Genomic DNA, 22,364 nt, shown 5'->3' on the forward strand with positions numbered 1-22,364 from the left:
TTACTAAAGAACCCTTGAAGAACCATATTTTTAAGAATGTAAAGGGAACTGTTCTATGTAGAACCATGAGTTCTATTTAGAACCATTTCATGCTTAAATGGCTCTTTGCCTGGTGAAACCATTCTTCAGACTGATGGAGAATGTGTTGTATATGGTTCTATACAGAAAATGGTTCTAAATAGCAACAAAAAGTGTTTTTCCATTCTTACAAGCCTGACATCCTAATAATAGCAGAACCCTTTTTGTTGCTGTATAGAAGCATTTCAGTACAATCTCCATCAATCTTAAGAACCTTTTCACCATGCGAAGAACCATTTAAGCATGAAATGATTCTATGTAGGACTCATGGTTCTCAATAGAACCATTACCTTTACTAAAGAACCTTTTTTTTAATCTTTTTTTAAGAATGTAAAGATAATGGTTCTATGTAGAAACATGAGTTCTATATAGACTAGATTTCTTGCTTAAATAGTTCTATACAGAACCTTTTTGAAAATGGTTCTATATAAGAACAAATAGAGTTCTTCTTTTGTTACAAGCTTGACATTGTAATAATAGCAGAACCCTTTTTGGTGCTATATAGAACCATTGTCAACACATTCTCCATCAATGCGAAGACCCATTTCACCATGCAGAGAATTATTTAAGCATAAAATGGTTCTATATAGGACTCATGGTTCTAAATAGAACCATTCCCTTTACTAAACAACCCTTGAAGAACCATAAAATATTCATTTCAGTACACAAGCCTACACACACCTAACAACAATGTCTGCTCGGTTCTCCAAACGATGATCTGTTACAGTAATATAATAATTTACACAAAGCTCTGCTTTTGTATTCATTTCACCAGCTTGGACACCAGAACCACCAGCCTCCTTCCGGCTCTTTGTCTCTGCAAACCAGTTCTCTGAGGCAGAGCATGGTGGCACCAAAGCCTACCAGAACCACTCCTTTCTCCCCCTTTTTCTCCCTGCTCCCCTGCTCCCCCCCTTTTTGTGAGTAGCTCCCCACGTGTCGAACATATTAGCAATTCAAATGAGAAGGAGGCTGGGCTGCGTTCGGGTTTTATTTCCCACCCGTATTCCGCCTCCTGCGCTAGCATTGGTTAGTGGTTCATTCTCATTAGCGGTGCGCCTAGTGGGTCTGACCTATCAGCCAATCAGAGCGCGAGAAGCCGAATACTATCAGCCAATTGTAGCGCAGCTCGCGAGATACGGCCGGGGCTTGTCGGAATACGGGTGCGGAAAAAACATAACGCGGCGGCGGGGTCGGATTTCACTCGGTGAGATGGCGTGTGGTCACTCGGCTTTCTGTCCTGACTGGATTAGATGCTGTGGGAGCCGTTATACGGAGGTGCCTGCTGCTGGTTCTGCCTCATCCTTGTGGAAAGTGGACGCGGTGCTTCTTCTGCTTTGGGGAGGAATCTCGGAGGAGCCCGTCTCCACCTGACAGACGGGCTATAAGGCAAGCCGTGGTCTGTTAGACAGTTCCTGAGTGAAAGCAGTCTGGAAAGAACCCGAGATCAGTGCGGATTTTTCCTCTGGATCTCTTCCTCACCGGGAGCGCGCTGGAAGCACAGCCGCGTAGGGATTTTGGTGGAGGGGACGCAGCGGATGCGCCACGGCGGAGCGGAGGAGCTACGGGCAGATAGATGAGTGTAAGTGAAGGGCAGATGCTGTTTCAGTGGCTTTTATCCTGACCATTACCAGAGCGCGCAGCGGTTTAGCTCTGAATGCGTTGACTGCAAACGTCCCCATTCATGCGTTCCTGCGCAGCGGAAGGCTGGAGGACCAGCTCCATTCATCCTGGCGTCTTTTTGAGATCTGCTCCGAAAGATAAAGGCTCAGGCAGCCTGTAGACCGGCCACGTAGCCTGTTTAACACCAGTGACGAGGGAGCAGAGGTGCGATATCGATCCGTTCAGAGGAAGATCAGCGGGGCTGTGTGTGGTGTGTGGATGTCACGGTTTTGTCTCTGCGCTTTTTGAGTCGATACAGAGACGCTCAATGAAAAGCAGCCTCATTCACGCTCCTGTAGGCTATGATGAATTAATAAAAGTTATGAGTCACTCTTGAATAATGCTGCCTGCCGTTACTGCCATTATAGTGAATAAGTGTTTCCCTGAGCTAAGAGCCTGCGAAGGAGGAGCTGGAGTAAGACTGCCTGCGCTGAGGATGCTGCGTTCAGCCGTTCAGACAGGCAGAGCCGCGGCTCAGGTAGAGGCACTGTCGTGCGTGAACTTGGCGTGAGTGGACACGGTTTCTTTTCAGGCGTCTGAAAAACGTATAGTGTAAAGGTAAAGTATAGTTCAATAAGAAACACATGGTTAATCGCCGAAATACCCGTTTGTTCCTCTCTGCCTCGGCTGAGGCGGCCGGCCGGGCGCTTTGGGTCGCCTATGAGAGCGAACGTTATAGCAAGCTATAGGCTACTGCTCACCTCTATAGTACTTAGCAAAGGCTGCAATTAATACACACGAACGCCATGACCTGGAATTCAAGGTTAAAAGAAGTAAGAAAGGCTGAAGATAAGTTAAAGGGGAATTCCACCAATTTTTCAAAGTGTGGTTGAGATTTGATGTGAAATGGTTTGTAGGGAAACTTCACAACATTGGTTTCTTTACAGTGGTGGTGATGGGAACCAGGCATCCTGATATATGGGAACCAGGCGTCCTGATATATGGGAACCAGGCGTCCTGATATATAGGAACCAGGTGTACTGATATATGGGAACCAGGCATCCTGATATATAGGAACCAGGGTCCTGATATATGGGAACCAGGCGTCCTGATATATGGGAACCAGGCATCCTGATATGGGAACAAGGTATCCTGATGTATAGGAACCAGGCGTCCTGATATATGGGAACCAGGCGTCCTGATATATGGGAACCAGGCATCCTGATATATGGGAACCAGGCGTCCTGATATATAGGAACCAGGTGTACTGATATATGGGAACCAGGCATCCTGATATATGGGAACCAGGCGTCCTGATATATAGGAACCAGGTGTACTGATATATGGGAACCAGGCATCCTGATATATAGGAACCAGGCGTACTGATATATGGGAACCAGGCATCCTGATATATAGGAACCAGGCGTCCTGATATATAGGAACCAGGCAACCTGATATATGGGAACCAGGCAACCTGATGTATGGGAACCAGGGGTCCTGATATATGGGAACAAGGCATCCTGATGTATAGGAACCAGGCGTCTTGATATATGGGAACCAGGCGTCCTGATATATGGGAACCAGGCATCCTGATATATAGGAACCAGGGGTCCTGATATATGGGAACCAGGGGTCCTGATATATGGGAACCAGGCATCCTGATATGGGAACAAGGCATCCTGATGTATAGGAACCAGGCGTCCTGATATATGGGAACCAGGCGTCCTGATATATGGGAACCAGGCGTCCTGATATATAGGAACCGTCCTGATATATAGGAACCAGGCGTCCTGATATATGGGAACCTGGGGTCCTGATATATGGGAACCAGGCATCCTGATATATAGGAACCAGGCATCCTGATATATAGGAACCAGGTGTCCTGATATATGGGAACCAGGCGTCCTAATATATGGGAACCAGGCGTCCTGATATATAGGAACCAGGAGTCCTGATGTATGGGAGCCAGGCGTCCTGATGTATGGGAACCAGGCATCCTGATATACAGGAACCAGGCGTCCTGATATATGGGAACCAGGCGTCCTGATATATGGGAACCTGGGGTCCTGATATATAGGAACCAGGCGTCCTGATGTATGGGAGCCAGGCGTCCTGATGTATATAATCTTCAGATTCATGGAGAATGTGTTGTACATGGTTCTGTGCGGAACCTTTTTGAAAATGGTTCTATATAGCACCAAAAAGGGTTCTTCTTTTGTTACAAGCTTGACATCACAGTGATTGCAGAACCTCATCTTCCTACATAGAACCATAACCTGCACATTCTTAAAAAAGATGGTTCTTCAAGAGTTTGAGGAATGGTTCTAGCTCTATATAGAATCATTTCATGCTTAACATGTTCTTTGGCATGGTGAAAAAGGTCTTCAGATTGATGGAGAATATGTTGAAAAATGGGTCTGTATAGCACCAAAAAAGGGTTCTTCTATTGTTACAAGCTTGACATCACAATAATAGCAAAACCCTTTTTAGTGCTATATAGAACCATTTTCAACACACTCTGCATCAGTCTGAAGAACTTTTTCACCATGCAGAGAACCATTTAAGCATGAAATGATTCTATATGGAACTCATGGTTCTAAATAGAACCATTCCCTTTACTAAACAACCCTTGAAGAAACATCTTTTTTAAGAATGTAAAGGTAAAGGTTCTATGTAGGAAGATGAGTTCTGTATAGAACCATTTCATGCTTAACCTTTTTGAAAATGGTTCTATATAGGAACAAAAAGAGTTCTTCTGTTGTTATAAGCTTGACATTATAGCAGAACCTTTTTGGTGCTATATAGGAACCAGGTGTCCTGATATATGGGAACCAGGGGTCTTGATGTCTACAACACAAATGCAGACCACCAGTGAGCCTACATGTGTCTTCAAGGTGGTGATGATTTAAGCAATGGTCTGTCTTTTCTTTGGGAACTGCTTTGCCCTAGAACACTGTTCATGTGTCCCTCAACCATGAGTAGATTAAAATAAATGGATTAAGATACATTTTAGGCCACGCCTTTATCACAAAGCTACTGTCAAACAATGTCTCAGACATCAGGCTAAATATTCATAACCGTTTTACATACTAGCTTTCTGGGAGGGAGCTTTTAAAGGTGGACGTCTGGTTCCTATCACCACCACTGTGAAAAATTCTGACTCGGCAAGTTTCTCTAAAACAAAGTATTTTACACCAACCCTCTCTGATTTTGTTGACATGTTAACAATTTAATCAGGTAGAAATTTAAAAAAATGGTGGAGTTCCTCTTGTAATGTAAGCCACATATAGGGAGCATTGCGGTTTTTAGAAGTCGCGTCAGTCTGTGACTGTCGCAGGTGGGCTGCCGTTATGAGGATGTCCCATGTATTATTTTATTAGTTTTTAATTTATGCCTCCTGTGACTTTCATTCATCTATTATGAGCAAATATGACCTGTTTATGAATGCGCTTGACTAATAAGCAGAGGTGAACCCAATAACCTCTCTGCTTGGTGGTGCCTAGAGATGGACTTTCCTCCTGTAGTTTAGGCTGAACCTCAAATAGGTCCATGTTTCCTATATAGTGCACTTCTTAGGTCATTACAAATAATAGTCTGAACATCCAAACAGTGCACTGGATGTCTAAGAAGGAGCCTTTTGGGATTCGACCTCACAATCAATTCAAACCCAAATTATTTCAAAGCAAGCCATCAAATTGGTTTCAGATAAGCTGAGTGGCTGGAGGCGCATCTAGTACAGCTGTGGGCTTAGTCCTGAGGACCCAGTGCGCTGCAGATTTAGGTTTTCCCCCTGTCGTAAGACACCCTGAATGGGTTGAGAGTTACGTTAGTCATGTTGGACTAGGGAAAACTCGTGCAGTGTGTCTCTCACCAGGCCTGGGACTGAGGACCACTCAACTAGAGCACCTGTGAGGTCTGGGCACACTGAGCACACATGTTCATTCCCAGAGTGGATTGCAGATCACAGAGCCATAAAATAAAACAGTGCCCAGTGAGGGGCAGTCTGTTAATACTGCTACTCGTCATCACTTGGATGTGGATCATACAGCTGGGTTTGATGAGGACTGTTGGCTTTCAATGTTACTGGGACACATGCTAGCTTGAGATGTGGGGGAAAGTGTGTGTGTGTGGACGTGGAGACAATGTGGCATTATTCTAAAACACTTTGCCTTACAGTCATCTTGGTAATGGCTGTATTTTTTAAGGATTGTTGTACTGCTTTTGTATTCTATGGGGTCTTTTATGAGTTGAAAGGCGCTGTATAGTGAGACCAGGGAGGGTTGAAACATGGGGTGAGTTATTACACTCCCAGTTTCATCAATCAGAAATAAGCTGCAGGGGTGATATCACTGCTGCGGACACCCTCCAACCTCCTGAGCTGACAGGGGAAGTGTGGAGACTTGGTGTGAAATGGCGAGGAGTTTACAAAATGTTGAGCTAAGAAAGTTAAATTTCACATCTGGATCACATCTGGAATTTCACAGCCTGGTTAGCACTCATATTTGTATAGGCTAAACATTCTAACTGGTCTAAATCGGCTGTTTCTCTTGTTTAATTTGAGGTGTAAAATGTTTGCTGGTTTAAAACATGCATGATAAAAATCTCGTAATGTCGTGACTGATCAGGACGGGGGGGGTTGTAACACACAGTGTAATGTACGAGGCTGATCAAAGAACAATTGGCCCACTTACATTTTTTACATGAAACCTCTCAAGTAGTGGGCGATATGGCAAAATATCACGATACTTCAAGAAGTTTTAACAATACTCAGTATGCTGGGGGTCGTCAACACATGGCTCCGGAGTCACATGTGGCTCTTTTGCTGTCCTGTTGTGGCTCCACAGCAGAATCAGATTTGTAGGTAAAAATAAAATAATCCTCCTTTACAGTAAAATAAAGCTCTGCTGATCGTTCAACACAGTTTAACAATAAATGGTCTTAAACTCTGGAGTTAATGTAGAACTGCTGATTCACCCTTTAACCCTGAAGATCAGCGCAGACTGCTGGTCACCATAGCAACAGTCTTGCCTAGCTAGTAGCTAACGAAACGGCAAAGAGAAAGATTTGAGACAAACATCGATAATTTGGAGATGAATGGACTTAATTGTGTTTATAATCACTCCAGCTGGTTTCCTGAGATGTTTAATCAGCAACGAGAAACTGACAAACACTAGAAAGTCACAAAGCTGAAGTCAGTTTCTTGCTCACCCTCTTTTTGTTTAAATTTTCATGTTCTACCTTAAATGGTGCAATAGTTGGCTACATAGTTAGCTACATTCTGGCGCCTCAGGCACCATTTAAGGTGGAACGGAAAAGTTCGAACAAGAAGCTGGCGAATGAGAAGCGACTTCAGCCTCGTAAAAGACAAACGCTGAGAGACATTTTACAAGAAACTGTTCTATTTTAGCAGAAAGTTTCCTGCCGGAGATGTGAGAAAAGTGGCTATAGCTGAGCTAAAGCTTAAAGCAGAGCAAAGTAAGTCTACGTTTTTGTTTATATTATATTTTTTAGTCTATACTGGTACATCAGCACATACTGAGACATATTTACAGCCAAGATAGTGAAATGTTAAAATGGTAAAATGGACATGAAATGTTTTGGCTCCCAAGGTGCTTTTGATTTTTGTTGAAACCACAATATGGCTCTTTTTAACAACTGGGTTGTGACAACTGGCGTAGGTAAACTTTAACTGTCAATGAAAATTTGACTTCCTTTGATGACCTACCGTTTACACACACACACACACACACACACACACACAGTGCTGAGTGTTTAAAATGTTTTAGTATAGACTGTTCAGTGTTTTTTTCCCCCATTTACTGCTTTAAATTTAAGAAAAATTTAAGAAAAAATAAAAGAAACTATCCTTTACAAATAATTATTTTATACTTCACCTACTGTTCTGGTCCTTTTAAGTAGATTTCCATGCTATTGCTATTTGTTACAGACAAATTTAATGAGTATAAAAGTTTGAAAGCAAACAACCACTAAGTTAGAGGGTGAGGGTGAACTATCCTGGTCTCTTCTATACAAACTAGGAGTAATCAGTTTCATTTAAACAATGGAAATGGAAGTTTCTCTGCTATTTTTCCCACCCAATTTAACTTTAAGTTTAGGTTTCATGAGAAACAGGACAAAAAAAATCTCACCTTTTCTTCGGCCCAATCCCATTTCTTCTTTTTACCCCTACCCCTTCTTTTCGAATATCACCCTAACCCATTGGAACTGGTTGAAATCTTGCCCTTTGAAATGGGACAACCCTAAAACAAAAAAAAAAGAGCATTGCTTCATTAACAGCTACCAGCGCTGCTCTGTAGGCGACCCTGCCAGTCTGCAGTGACAGCAGAGGAGGGTAAAGTTCAGCTCCTCACTGCTGGGCTTTAGTTACATTTAGGGCATCATATGCCTTCAAAGAGGGGGGCAATTATTTATTATCACCCACCCCTAATTCTTCAGTGATATGAAGCTGAAGTCAGATATTCACCAGCTTCTTGTTCTAATTTTCCAGTTCCACCTTAAGTAGTGCAGCAGTTACATTCTGGCGCTTCATTCGTCAGAACTGCTGGACTATTTAAGGTGGAACAGGAAAGTTAGCTAGCTAGCTACCGAGACATTAGCATGCTATTAGCGATTTTTAATGCTTGTTATGAAGAAAACGACCAAAATACACTGAAACGTCATTAAACTAATATAAAACAGTGGTTATCGTAATTTTTAACAGAGAAAATTCTCACATTTGTGGGTTTCTTTGGTCTCTTGTTCAGCTGTCTTGCCGGTTTTTCTTTTTTTCTCATGTCACTCTGTTTGGAGTCTCCGTTTGGAGGGCCATGTAGCCCCAACACTTCGCCCTCCCCCTGTATCCCAACTAAAATCAGGACACCCCACCCCTAGACGTCAACGCGCAAGGGCCAAGTGTTAGGGGCGAGGGGGGGGAATGGGATTGGGCCTTCTTCTTCTTCTTGAAAAAGTTTCTATTTTAGATATGCATGGTGGTGCTATACTTCCATTGGCCGGCTTTTTATCTCTCATCTTTTGTGGTACAAACTATCTCAGTCACCACTCATTGTGCCTCATATTTGAGAAGCTGAATGTTAAGTGCTAAGGTCAGGAATTGCAAGCACACACACACACACACACACACACACACACACTAGAATGAGTACCAGATGACAGGAGCGAGAGTGCAGAGAGAACAAATAAGATTGTGCGTCTGATCCCCCCGTCTAAAGTAGCCGAGGGGAAATGTTTACACAAGAATTTAACTCCAAGCCCCCCCCCCCACACACACACACCCCCCACCCCGCTTGCTTAAGGCATCCATGAGATGTCGTGCTTCTTCTTTTGTTGATCATCAATATCTTATTACCACATTAACTGGAAAACAATGCTACAGAACCAATGGAAAAAGCGCTGAATGTCTGCAAAGCATTCCATTTTAATTAGTTTGCAACACACTCTCTATAGTTAGCCTATGCTGTCAGCTTGCTGGCACTCTAGTTAAAGCAAAAGCTATTATGTCTAAATGCTCCAGAATAATGCTGTTCTCCTGGAAACCAAGGTCTCCTTTTTGCCCATGGAAGGTTATTATTATTAATAGCCTCTCTAAGTCTCTAAAAGGGTAATAAGGTAATGGTGTATTCTCGTTGAGTGAGATGTTGGAATGCCAATTCAAAGCTGGTTAGTTGCCTCTGCCTCCTTTTCGTATGTTCCTCTGTTTTTGTTGGATTTTTTTTCTTCTTGTATGTGTTTTTGTATGTATTCTGTGCACAGTGTTCGGTAATCCAAAGGTTGTTGGGTTCATATCAGCTTGTAGAGCTGCACGTAGACTGTGGCAGGGTAGCCTGTATCAGAAGAAAGCTTTGTTTTCCATTGAGGTTTGGTCTGAAACACTGAAGTCCATTTGGTCCATACCGGAGAGAATAGCCATACCAGAGAAAGAGATGGAAATTGTTTGTAGGTTTGTCGTCAGAGACCCATTGCCAGCGGTGAACCACCAAAAAGAACACACATGAGAACCTCAGGTTTATCAGGCTGTTGAGATATCACTGTAGGAATGCACACAAAGATCTCAATTTCCAAAGAAATCTCAAACGTGCATGAGTAGGGTCGAATTTTATAATATATCCAGTGTCAGGAACTAAAACAATGGTGAAAACGTTTTAGTCTAATAGCCTTGAGCTGCCTGACTGGGCTGCTTGTGGTGGCATTTATGTTTTTTTTGCCAGTAATGGGCATTTAGCTCAAGCCTAACCTCAGGCAAATGGACTGGAAACAGCATGCTTGGAGATAAGGCCTGAGTTTGCCTAAGTCCATGTGAACCTCTACTGAGGCATGGTTCCTGTAACTGTGGTGGACGTCTTTGGGTGGAAGTTCTTTGCTGATCTTGGGCCAGTTAGTCAAGTTAAGTCAAGTCAAGTCAAATTTATTTGTGTAGCGCTTTTTACAGCTGATGCTGTCACAAAGCAGCTTCACAGAAATCCATTAAAGACAAAGTTTTACCATGAAATGTAAATCCTCCAGGTGAGCAAGCCAGGGGCGACAGTGGCAAGGAAAAACTCCCTCAGAGCTGAGGAAGAAACCTTGGGAGGAACCCCACAGGCTCACAAGGGGGGACCCATCCTCCTCTGGTCAAACTACCTACAAAATGATTATACCACTAATATTAATAGTAGTAGTAGTAGTAATAATTAGAAGTCCATGAAAACTTCAGTGTAGGGTGGGCAGCTGGTCAAGTGGCGGTGACTGGGGCGTGGGCAACTGGTCTGAAGCGGGTAGCAGGAGAGCTCCACAGACAATCATCCGTCAGTGTCCGGCCGGACAGGTGGGCAGTCGTTTACTCGGAAAAAGGTAGGGAGATGGAATTAGTTTGTTCTGTTTGGGTGTATGTAGAACAGTATGCAACTAACTGTAACAAAGGAACCACAAACTGGTCTCGGGTCAGCATAAAAGTCCTACGTCTGCCAACCCCAGCTGTTGAGCAAGCTTTGGAAGGAGTGAAGCTTTGGCCATTGATATGTGCTGGCTTAAGCAAGAGACTCTTAGCCCTACGGCCAGGTTTACGCTGACATTTAACGAGACCCAGTGCCGTATTATTCACATATTCCTTTTTAAAATCCATACATTACTCACATAAGTGCTTGTAAAATGGGATTTCACTTTGTAAATGTGTGAATAGGGGAAATGTTTATTCCCTCCAATTGGACTCAATGGGCAGAAGGAATTAGATTAGATGCAAAGTCTGTATTTTTTCCCCTTTAGAGATCAGAGATCGGCAGTAGCGCAGGCTGAGTTTACTGAAACCATCTAATATGTTCACATTTAATCATTACGACGAGATAAAGTCACTATTGAAAGCGCTGCTGGGTGACCCAATCATGTTTTTTAATGGAGATGCTAAGTATCTCAGCTGGTGTTGACTTCACGGTGACAGCCCTTCTCATTTGAGCACATTATGCAAGCAAATAAATCAGCAAGGACGTTCAAAGCTCTGAGTGATGGAGGGATTCCTGCATAGCTAAAGTAAAAGCAACCCGCTGAGCTCCGTTCGCGAGCCACTTTCCTCAGAGCTCTATGAGTGGATATATAGATGCTGAAGCCTATAAGTGTCAATCAGGCGTTTTCCATGTATGCACTGTGTCTAGACCCGATCAGACTGCACTCCGTTTGATCCCAGGACAAAATTGCATCAGATCCAGACGTCACTGCGGAACACTCGATGGCTAGAATCCGCAACAGAGTATGCGGTTGAACCTGATCTGCTGCCACTGCTGTGTTTAACATCTTGTCTTCTCCAATAACCAGCCAGCCCTTTGCGTATTAATAATTCAGTGACCTCGTCTCTCTCGCCGTCTCCGTTTTCCTGTGGAGTTTTTATTCCTCAAGAGAGCACGCATCGCACCCCAAGCCCTGCAGGAGCGAACCCGGCTCTGATCGCAACATGGTAACCGCAGGTTGTTTTTGATTTGTCTCAGTCATACAGTGCCTTGATACTGCCTCTCCGTATCTCTCTCACAGCGAGGCATGTGCTCCCCCCCCTCAGTGAGGACAAATGTCTGCTGTGCCCTAATCTGATTATATTATTGAATTCAAATCTGGCAAATTGCACGGTGGAAAAAGAGGCAAAGTGCACGACTGGGTGTTTATGTTACTCAGGAAAGAATAATATAACTTTTCACTGGAGAGGTTAGGAGATGGGAAAGTGATCTGAATTTATAATACAGGGATGCTTTTGATTTGTATGACCCCGTTTTGGCTTTTCACCCTGTGATTCGTCTCTTTTGTCTTCCGGCTTCTTCTTTCTTGGAAAGTTTGAATAGAACAGAGCAGCTCTTTTGACTATAAGGTGTCAGTAGATGATCTATGTCATATGGTGACTCGGTTGGAGGCTGCCTCAGTGCTCGACATTTTTACACTTTCACGTCACCCTTGGTTGACGCTTCACAGTTCCCACGAGAAAAAGAATGACTTCAACCTTTTTTCCAGCGAGTTTCCGAGAAGATTTAGAGATTTTAGGTGCACCTAAAAATCAGCCACTGTTCCAAGATAGGAAGAGGGAAATGACATTTGGCAATGATGGAGTGTGTTTCTTGGAATGGACGGATTTGAAGTGATCAAATTTGCACAGTTTTCTCAGCAGAAGACAGTAGATATAAAATAGTAGTAACATACATCTTGAAGCTTGAGTCGTGTCTGTTGTCAGTTTTTATAGATAACTGTATTTCACACAGTGGCAGGAACCATATAAGCAAGTCTATTTGAAGTTACTTAACTCAGTGAGGACTTTACTTGATGCTGATTGGTGGGGTATAAGCCTACATTACTTGTTAGCTACATTTGCCATGCAGCAAACTCTGGGCACCAAACGTGTCTTGGCCGACTGACTACATTTTGGCCAAAGGGAAACCTATGTAAATTCGATTTTTCAGCAAACTATTATTTTAAAGAAATCCAGAAAGGACCAGAGCGAAAGAGTGACTAGTGAAACTCAATCAGCATCCGCTCTGGCGATATCGTTGAAAGTTCAGGTATAGAGCGAGAGCAGACGCCTGGCATGAAACATGTATCACCTGGACTTGTGGGGTCACTGGCTGAAACCCCTGTTTTGTTTTCTCTGGCCTTGCCTCCAGTTTGAGAGGGGAAACTTGGAAGCCCTGGAGTTTATTTCCTCTCGTTTTTACAGCGATTACAGCACCGTGTTTCGGCCGTTACGGCGCTTTTTCGGGATACTTCATATCCCATTAAACCTGCCTCTCTGGGAGGCTGTAAAAAAGCAAACAAGTAGACTGTGTGTGCTCGCTTGTGTGTGTTTGCAAAAGGAACCGTCCGGAAAAGTGTTACACAGCACGGCCCCTGCTGGCTTGCGTCATTAGTATATCTGTAAATCAAAATCAGGCTTTCATTTGTCCACCTGATCCTGACCGCAGCCAGGCTTGTGTGTATGAAAGCTCTCCTCACCTTCTGTGAGTGGAGTTATCCTGGCCTGACTCACGGTTTGGCACTGACGCAGCTCCACTCGTCCTCTGGCAGTCGCTTTTTTATGCAGCGCTGTTCCTCTGTACCAGTCCCGTCTTGACGGTTTAAGTGTTTTGTTAAAGTTCACAGAGGGTCTTTATATGCGGAACAAATTAGCCTGTGATTGCACTCAGGAGCATCATCTTGGCCTTTATTGCAACAAAGAAGTTCTAAGGGAAGCTACAGTACATGCCATAGCAGTAGCCAGTGAGTCTCTGTTTAATGCATTCTTATACATTCTTACAGATTAAATCTGCTACATCGCTGCTCTGCGGAGATGTGAAGAGATTGATATCAAATGCTTTGCTTGCCTGGCACAGCTTTATATCTTTGTTAAAGTCAGAAATAGGTCACATAAATACCAGAGCATTCCAGCTCTCTGAAACCTCTACTGCAAAATGATATTTCTGCTCTTACATTTGGCCGCTGGTGTATCAGAGTCTGGTAACTTGAGCTGCCCTTTACATTGTGTGAACATTTATTGATGAATGGGTGAATAGAAATGGTCTAAAACTTGGAATGAAACCAACTTACATTAATGTACATTGAATTTCAGTTAAATTGAAAGACGTACGTTGAGTCAGAATAAAAAAACGCTAAAATTTGTTCGTGCGCTGTAAAAGCACACAAATGTCACTCTAAATGTCACTCTCGTACGTCATACGTCTTTATGCATTAACGTCACGGTCACAGCCTCAATAAGAAGGTCCAGCTCGACATACTGATGAAGGTATGACAACAATGATAGATAATTCACTTACATCCTTGGACGACATGTCATTTACCAGGTTTTGATTGAGTTCTCTTTGGCTACGTTCACATTACAAGCCTCATTGCTCAAATCCGATCTCTCTGACACGACGGTTCACACTCGTTTAGGTAAGTGACTCAAATCTGTAATTAATGTGATGAACTGACGTCCTGAAATGACCCTCATGAGCTTATCCTACTCAGTAACGTCACGTGAACGAATCACGTTCATCATCAGCACAAACTAACGAGCAGAACGAGCTTCGCTGAGAAGATAATTAACTCTGATCAGCTCTCAGCTTCATTATTAGAGCGAGACGAAGGAGAAAAAGGTGAGATGAGCTGCTTTTCCACCGTTTACAGGCTTTAACTTCTGTTCGGCGCTGCTGCCATGGTAACGCTGAATGACGGCGCAGTGGAAGAAAAAACGCATTCAAAAAAAAAGGACACAAATTCTGATCTGAGCGTCACATTAAGGCCACATGGCCACAAATCGGGTACGTATCTGATGTAGGACCACATATGAAAGTGACTCGGGTCGGATTTGAAAAGATCAGATTTGTGTCCACACATTCCTGAAAACATCAGATCTGAGTCACATTAGGGCAAAAAAATCGGATTTGTGCCACTTCAGCCTGGTAATGTGAACGTAGCCTTTGAGGCACAACCATCTTTACCAAGTTTTCTTCTAGTTGCGCATTATTTATTTAAACCAGAGTCTCCACATCCTCAAAACGTACACAGTGTTGCTTCAAAGGTTTTTTCCTTCACCCAGAAAGGTACCATTGTGGAGATACGTGTTGTCAGAGGAGCAGTAATACACTATGTGTTCAAAAGTGTGTAGACACCTGCTAATCCAACATTTCTTCCGAATTCAAGGGTATTAATAGATAGTTTGTAACTCCTTTGCTTCAGTAACAGCCTCTACTCTTCTGGGAAGGCTATACACTAGACATTGGAACATTGCTGTGAGGATTTGATTGCATTCAGGCACAAGAGCATTAGTGAAGTCAGTTACTATCATTGGATGATTAGTTTTGGATTACAAATGCCACTCCAACTCATCTCAAAGGTATTGGATGGAGCTTCATCGCTCCACTGCTCCACAGCCCAGTGCTGGGGGCTTTATACCCCTCTAGCTGACGCTTGGCATTGGGCAGGATGACCTTAGGTTCATGTGCAGCTGCTCTGGAGTGTTCCATTGGCAGTGCTTTTCTATAAATGATAGATTACACAATGTGTGTGCGATTGACTCATTAAAGTAGCTAAATTAACTAATTAGAAGGGGCATCTGGCTAGTGCATCTGTTTTTTATACTTTAGTCTTAGGTTCTGTACATTATGGGGATGTTTAAGGCTGTTGCATTCAATGCTATGCTAAACAAAAAAATGAAAAATGCATTTTTTTGGCTGTTCTTCAATTCAGCTGGGCTGCCACAGCTGCCATCTCTGCTCATTGCACGCATGTAAAAGGATCAGTGCTCATTCGTAAAAGCTGTTGCTTGCCGAGACCCGTCTACCACCTTCTTCCCAAAGCTAACTCCTTGATGACAGCTGGATGGCTATATGCAGAAGGCTTGGGCATTGTGGTTGTCTAAGTCCTGGAAACTGAGTAGGAGTGCATTCCTTACCCATTCAGTGCAGGGAACTATGCAGCAAGTCAGCATCCTGAAAAATAAAACCTCCAACATTTCATGAGCAAAAAATATGATTATTTGAAGCATTATGGGTTTAAGTGTTTTTAATCATTAATACTGGCCTAATCATCTGCACGCTGCATGCTTGGGGAAGAACACCCTGAAACTATGAGGGGAAAAAACACGGACAAAATAGGAGTTTATGGGTTTGTGCTGGAGACTGAGACATCTGCAGTGGTTTAAGGCTTAGAGCTCCTAGATCTTCTGTACTTTCATGCTGGAACTGCAAAGGTTTGCGTAGCTTATCGGCAGCAGAAGTTTAATGTGCTGACTTTCTATACTTCTACACTTATGTAGACTATTGCACTGTAAAGTTGATTACTAGGGGTCCAAGCACCATGGGTGATGGAATCGTATCGTAAGAACTTTCCAGTCAAGATGCTCATCGGTTTCTTCCATCTTCACATTGTTTACAGACTCTGTTTTGGATAAAGGTAATGCGTATAGATGCTACAGATGCAAAAATAACGTATCACAAAGTCTGAGTGCTTCTTTAGACATACAATACAAATCTTGCTCCCAGCTGTTCCAAGATGGCGAATGCAGTTCTAGAGTGCCACCGTGTAGCAATGCGGAGAACAGAAAAGCCCCCCGCTAGCTCTCCTCAGACGCCACTGTCAATCACTCAGTCTGGCTTCTGTTTATTCTGTGTGATGGAGAGACAGCCGGGTCCCTGCCATATATTTTAATAAGCCGTTAAGTTTAAGAATAAGACACATTGTTGAGGCGGTGTGGCAGTTCAGAGAGATCCTTTGCGACTCTGGAGCCTGTTTAACTTGGCTTCTGTTGGCGCTTGTGTTCTGCTGCGTCTGTTACATGCATTAGAGGAAGACTGGCCTTGCTGCACCCCCAGCTGGGGCCTGCAGGGGGGGCTATTACCTGAACCCCCCAAGTTCAGGTGACACAGCTTCATTTTGGTTGCAGAGAGAAACTTTTCAGATTTGAGACTTAGCTGTAGTTCATTTAGTGGTGTCACCAACGTTTATGCCTTATTGCTGTTTCCTAAGACGTGCCAGAGGACCCTTCATGTGCTGTGGTTAAAGACAATGTTGAAAACAATATAGTTCATATTTGACGGATCACATAAATGTCTTGAAACATCTGACATTGGTCTGTACATCAAGCTCTTGGGGAGCAGATCCCCAAGCGTGAAGACTGTGTGATGAATGGGAATGTTAATGTGTACCTACATGAGACAGGGGATGCAGAGAGGTGAAGTGATGGTCAGGAGATAGTCCCTTAGGTCTCTGTAAGTTCTGGACATGTTTATATGACTATATAGCCATGACAGGCTGAGATTGTATCTGTAGTCACATGTGCTGGCAATGGGTTTCCAACAGCCAGATTGTAATGTGGGGTAGACTGTAAGGAGCCTTACTGGTCATCTGTGCCTGTGTGGTTCATCATATGTAACATTAACCATGAGGCACACAGTCACAAACATGCATACACACACACACACACACACACACACACACACACACACATACATACATATAATCACTGTACAAATATGCACATACAGTACTGTGCAAAGGCCCTTAGAATTCTTTTAATATTTAGGATGTCCACCTTTTGCCTTTATTACAGCTTCTTTTCAGAAGACTTGCTTTCTGTTGTACAAAGAAATCTGTAGCTGGGTCATTCTACAGAAACGTCCATTTTTGTGTCCTTAGCGTTTACAGATATATTACACTTGAAAAACATGTTGGAGTTACAATTTATTACTATTTATTATTATTTATTTTGTACATTATTTTAACAATCACACCTTCTTGAGCCTCAATTTAGCAATATTGTTTTTTTAATTAATTATATAGAATTCCAAGCACCACAGAAAGCTCGTCCCCACAGTCATGTGTGAAGGCTGAAGCCATATTTTGAGGTAAAAAACACATTTTTCTGCAATTTTAACTACAATAATCTATACATGGCTATGAAATATTGGAATTAAATGACAAAGAAAACAAATGCCAAATAAATATTATAAAATATATAATGAAAGTTACCCAGGAGTCGTGTCACTGGTGTTACCACATAAAAAAAATCCCTTATTTTGAAATAAATGTCACACTGATGACATCACTTGACTTCCTTTTCCCTATTTTCTGAGGATCTTTGAAGAAAAGCTCATGGTGAGTCTTTCAGTTATCAGATTTTCTCATTTAGCTCATGATTTCATGTGAAGCTTTTAGCTGATGTCACTGGTATGAGCGACTTTATTCTGAGGTAATTGTGAAAAAATAGAATACAAATGGATTAAATTACATATTTTAGTGGATATTCCATGATTGACAATGTGTGGTTTGATGCTCTGTAGCAGCCATTTTGTAAAATGCGTTCTTCATTAAAATGTCTCTGGTGTTTCCTTTATTATGTGTAACACCAATGAGGATCAGTAACACCAGTGACTCCTATGGATAGACAGAAAAGTGGACGTTTCTGTGGAATGACCCAGGTGTATTTTTCCATGCTTCTTGTAAACACCTCCAAAGTTCAGTCTTAGAATTTGGTTGCATGTTCTGCTGCAATCCCAAATTACACGTTTAGATTTAGACAAATTTTTCAGTTCATAAAATCTTACTCCACATCTCAGATGTCCGGTTTTGATGTTCTTGTACAATTTTTTTGTCCATTTTATTTTCTCAGTAATGACGTCTTGACAGCTACACATCATTTCAGCCCCATAGCACTGAGTTGTGTCCTCTCAGTGGGGGATGGACAGAAAAACCTTTGGATTTTTTCAGATGTGAAGTGAGATTTTATGGATCTTGATTTCCTCCCATGCCTCAAAGAGGAAAGCTTTAAGTACTCTTTATTTTATGGTGACAGTTTTGGAGGTTGGTCTATTGGGTTGTTAGAAATCCCACTTCCTCCTCATCTTTTAATCATTTTTTTAACTTTTTTTGAACTTATTTATTTAATTGCTTATTTCGTTGCACTTTCTCCTTCCATTTGCCAGTGGATTGTGTTATATCTAATCTCCTTTAACCATTTTAGATGGACGAATTGCAAGGCAGGTAAGTTGTATTTGGATAGTGGCTTTCATGAAACTTGAAGAGGATGGATGGTTAAAGTGGCCGTGCGGTGCAGAAAAGTAAAGAGTGGACCATTTCGATACTGACGGATTTGATATTATTCTCAGTAGACTTTGACGCTTGTGTGGAATTTTCTGTTGAATATGTTTTCTGCCTGTTTTCTGACTCTGAAGAACTGCTGCTTGTTTTGACTGGAAATTAAATAAAGGAAAGGGTGGTCTCTGATTTTTGCACAGTACTGTATGCACTGTATGTTTGGATTGAGAGAGAGTAATTATTAGAATCTAAACATTATCAGTGAAATAATACATGCATTTATACTTCTTTCTTTCTCTTTCAGAATCACTCTTTCCTGCTTTTACCCACCTAAATTCCTATTTTACCACTAGAGGGAGTGTAAAAGTGTGGCCATGAGTAATGCTTTAAAACTGAAGCCATGCGGTCGAATCTCCTGGAGTAACAGAGCAAAAATCAAAGTGAAATCCAAATTCAATTTTTCTTTTTATTCCCTTTTTGGTCTCTGTGGGTTTCGGAAGGACACTTTCTAAAAGAGTACTGACAAGGACAAATTGCAGTCATAATCCAGCCATAACTGCAGTCTGCAATGATGGTCCGCACTGCTTCGCCAGCGTGGTCTGAAGAACCCCCACTTTCACTGACAAGTAACTAGTCTCCCCAGCACAGAATAGGCAGATCTCTGAGGTTTGCAGTTCCAGCCAAAGCTGTACAACCGCCTAATCTCTGCAGTGTTTTTTTTAGTTCTGGATGAAATAGCATCTGTAAGTCTGGCCACCTGTGGCTCTCAGTGTTCTGCATTCCCATATGTGACAGGAGCAGAGCTGCTCTCCAAACAGGCACACACACTGCTCCAAACTCCTGCCTTGCTTTTGTGTTTCCTCTCTCTCTCTCTCTCTCTCTCTCTCTCTCTCTCTCTCATATAACCTTTACTTTCTTCTTCATTTTGGAAAAAGTTTCCAGAATTAAAATCTCTTTGAAAGCTTTTAAAAACTGTATTTTTTCCCCTTTCAGACTTTTTTGGGGTTGCATTGACCACACTCAGTGGACATTCCTCACGTTAGCACTCCTGAATAAATCGCAGCACGGAGAGTTGAATGAATGAGTCTTTCCCTACAGCCTTGTGCCCAGGGCTTTAAACATCATTAAATCTGTGCCACATTCCTGTCATGCTCTGTAGTTATACTACCCACTCTACTGAATGTACATACAGACTATTATATTATAATAATCGAGTTATTCATCATCCTAAAAATACTTTAGCGTACTACAGAGGGCTGTTTAACATACAGTATATTGCTAGCAAAGATGGAGCGGCCCTTGAAAATTCTGCTATGTAAAATACACAACTAGGGCAGTTATAAAACACTTTATACAAGGTAGCACTGTTACCATTCTTGATGCATTCCTGACGAGCTTAGCAGATTAAGTATAAAAGAGTAGCCCATGTGTGATTAGCGTGAGGATTGTGTTATGTTTTGAGAAGAGCTGTGGGTAGGATACACGGAAGAGAGCTTACAGTCTTACAGTCTTAGTGTCCCGGGCTGGGCCAAAGCCTTTCCTCGCCTCTGCTCGCTAAGGAAAAGGCAGAATGATCCACACCAGACCTCTCTCATGCATTCCAGCACCTGATGGACTTCAGCGGTGGAGTTTGACATATGCGTGCTTTTAAAAGATGTCATGGTGTTTTCTTAGTGTAACTGTTTTCTGTTTTGTCTCTTTTCTTGCAGGTGTAAGAGAAACTGTGCCGCGATGACGTTATTCAAAGGCCCTGGGGACAACATATGTAGTCAGTTTTACAAGCAAGGAAGCTGGAAACTAAGAATGTTACTGCTTTTGTTTGTGACTGTGGAGTTGTTAACAGTAACTGTCGATGCGAACGCCACGCCAGGCATCCTGGAGCTACAGTTGGACGAAGAGCAGCCTGCAGGAACAATAGTGGGTGACATTAGTGCTGGATTACCGCCTGGAGAAACCGCGTCACTCTACTTCATCTCTGATCACGAAGGCACAGGTGTGGGGAGCGATCTCCATATTGACGAGACCACTGGCATCATCAAGACCGCTCGACGGCTGGACCGGGAGGAGAGGGATCACTACAGCTTTATAGCAGTCACTATGACCGGCCTTACAGTGAAGGTGTCTATCACTGTGAATGACATCAATGATCATGCACCGGTGTTCCCCAAGAAGAAGGCCTCTCTGAAGATCCCTGAACAGACCGCAGTGGGGACCAAGTTTTCCCTGGAGCCGGCCACTGATGCAGACAAAGACCAGCTCACCACCCAGGGGTATCTCATCAAAGAAGGCAATGTAGGGCAAGTGTTCAGGCTGGAGACCAAGAGGGCAGCAAACAAAGTCCTTTACCTGGACCTGGTGGTCAATGGTGTCCTAGACCGGGAGAAGAGGGCTTCTTACTCCTTGCTTCTGGAGGCCTTTGATGGTGGATCTCCTAAGAAAACTGGGCAGATGACGCTTGATGTGACGGTGCAGGATATAAACGACCATGCACCTGTTTTTAATCAGAGCAGATACCATGCCATCATCTCTGAAAGCCTGCCCCAGGGTAGCAACATCCTTCAGGTGTTCGCCTCAGATGCAGATGAAGGCGACAATGGCCTTGTGCTTTATGAGATCAACCGCCGACAAAGTGACCCAGACAGATACTTTGTCATTGACCCTCGGTCCGGAATTATCACGCTCAATAAGCCTTTGGACTACGAAGTAAGGAAGGTCCATGAGCTGGTAGTGCAGGCGAGAGACAACGCCAGCCACCCAGAGATCACTAATGCCTTTGTCACAATCCATGTCCGAGACTACAATGACAACCAGCCCACTATGACCATCATCTTCCTCAGTGAAGATGGGTCCCCACGAATATCTGAGGGCGCCCAGCCTGGTCAGTATGTTGCCCGTATCTCAGTCTCAGACCCTGATTACGGTGAATATTCCAACGTCAATGTCTCCCTGGAAGGCGGAGATGGTAAATTTGCCCTCACTACCAAGGACAGCATCATCTACCTCATCTATGTGGACCAGGTTCTGGACCGTGAAGAGAGAGACTCGTACGAGCTCCGTGTCATGGCTACAGACTCCGGCACCCCACCACTCCGAGCCGAGTCGTCCTTTACAATCGAAGTCACAGACATCAACGATAACCCTCCTTTGTTTGACCAGCAGGCATACAAGCAGACTATTCCAGAGGTGGTTTATCCAGGTAGCTTTGTGTTACAGGTGACAGCACGAGATAAAGACCAAGGCCCCAATGGTGACGTTCGCTACAGCATCTTGCCCGACAAGGGCACACATTCTGATTGGTTCACCATCGACCCTGTGACAGGGATCATCACTACGGCTACCCAGCTGGATTACGAGACCTACCCGAAGCCCAGTATCAAGGTAGTGGCTACGGACAGAGGAAAGCCCCCCTTGTCCTCCACTGCCCTGGTGGAAATCAACCTACAGGATATTAATGACAACGAGCCAGTCTTTGGGAGCAGCTTCTACAATGTGTCCATCAAGGAGAACACAGCCGCTGGGACCTGTTTCCTTGAGGTAGGGATCATATCAGCATGTTGATACAGCATTGATCGTTAAGCTGTATTTAATAGTAGCTAGTCATACATTACTATGATGTAGCCCACATCATTTATACATACTCCGATCAGGCATAA

General features: G+C 43.2%; 1 protein-coding gene across 1 annotated transcript in view; it reads left to right on the top strand.

Moving 5' to 3' along the window:
* The first annotated feature begins 1,312 nt into the window (after positions 1-1,312).
* dchs1b (dachsous cadherin-related 1b) overlaps positions 1,313-22,364 on the top strand; it is a 185,654-nt gene continuing 164,602 nt past the window's right edge. The window contains 2 exon segments of the mRNA XM_036594360.1: positions 1,313-1,660; positions 20,421-22,245. Of these exon segments, the coding sequence (XP_036450253.1) occupies positions 20,443-22,245 (1,803 nt within the window). The 5' untranslated portion in view covers positions 1,313-1,660; positions 20,421-20,442.

This window comes from Colossoma macropomum, unplaced genomic scaffold, assembly GCF_904425465.1.
Source record: "Colossoma macropomum unplaced genomic scaffold, Colossoma_macropomum, whole genome shotgun sequence".
Lineage (NCBI taxonomy): Eukaryota > Metazoa > Chordata > Actinopteri > Characiformes > Serrasalmidae > Colossoma > Colossoma macropomum.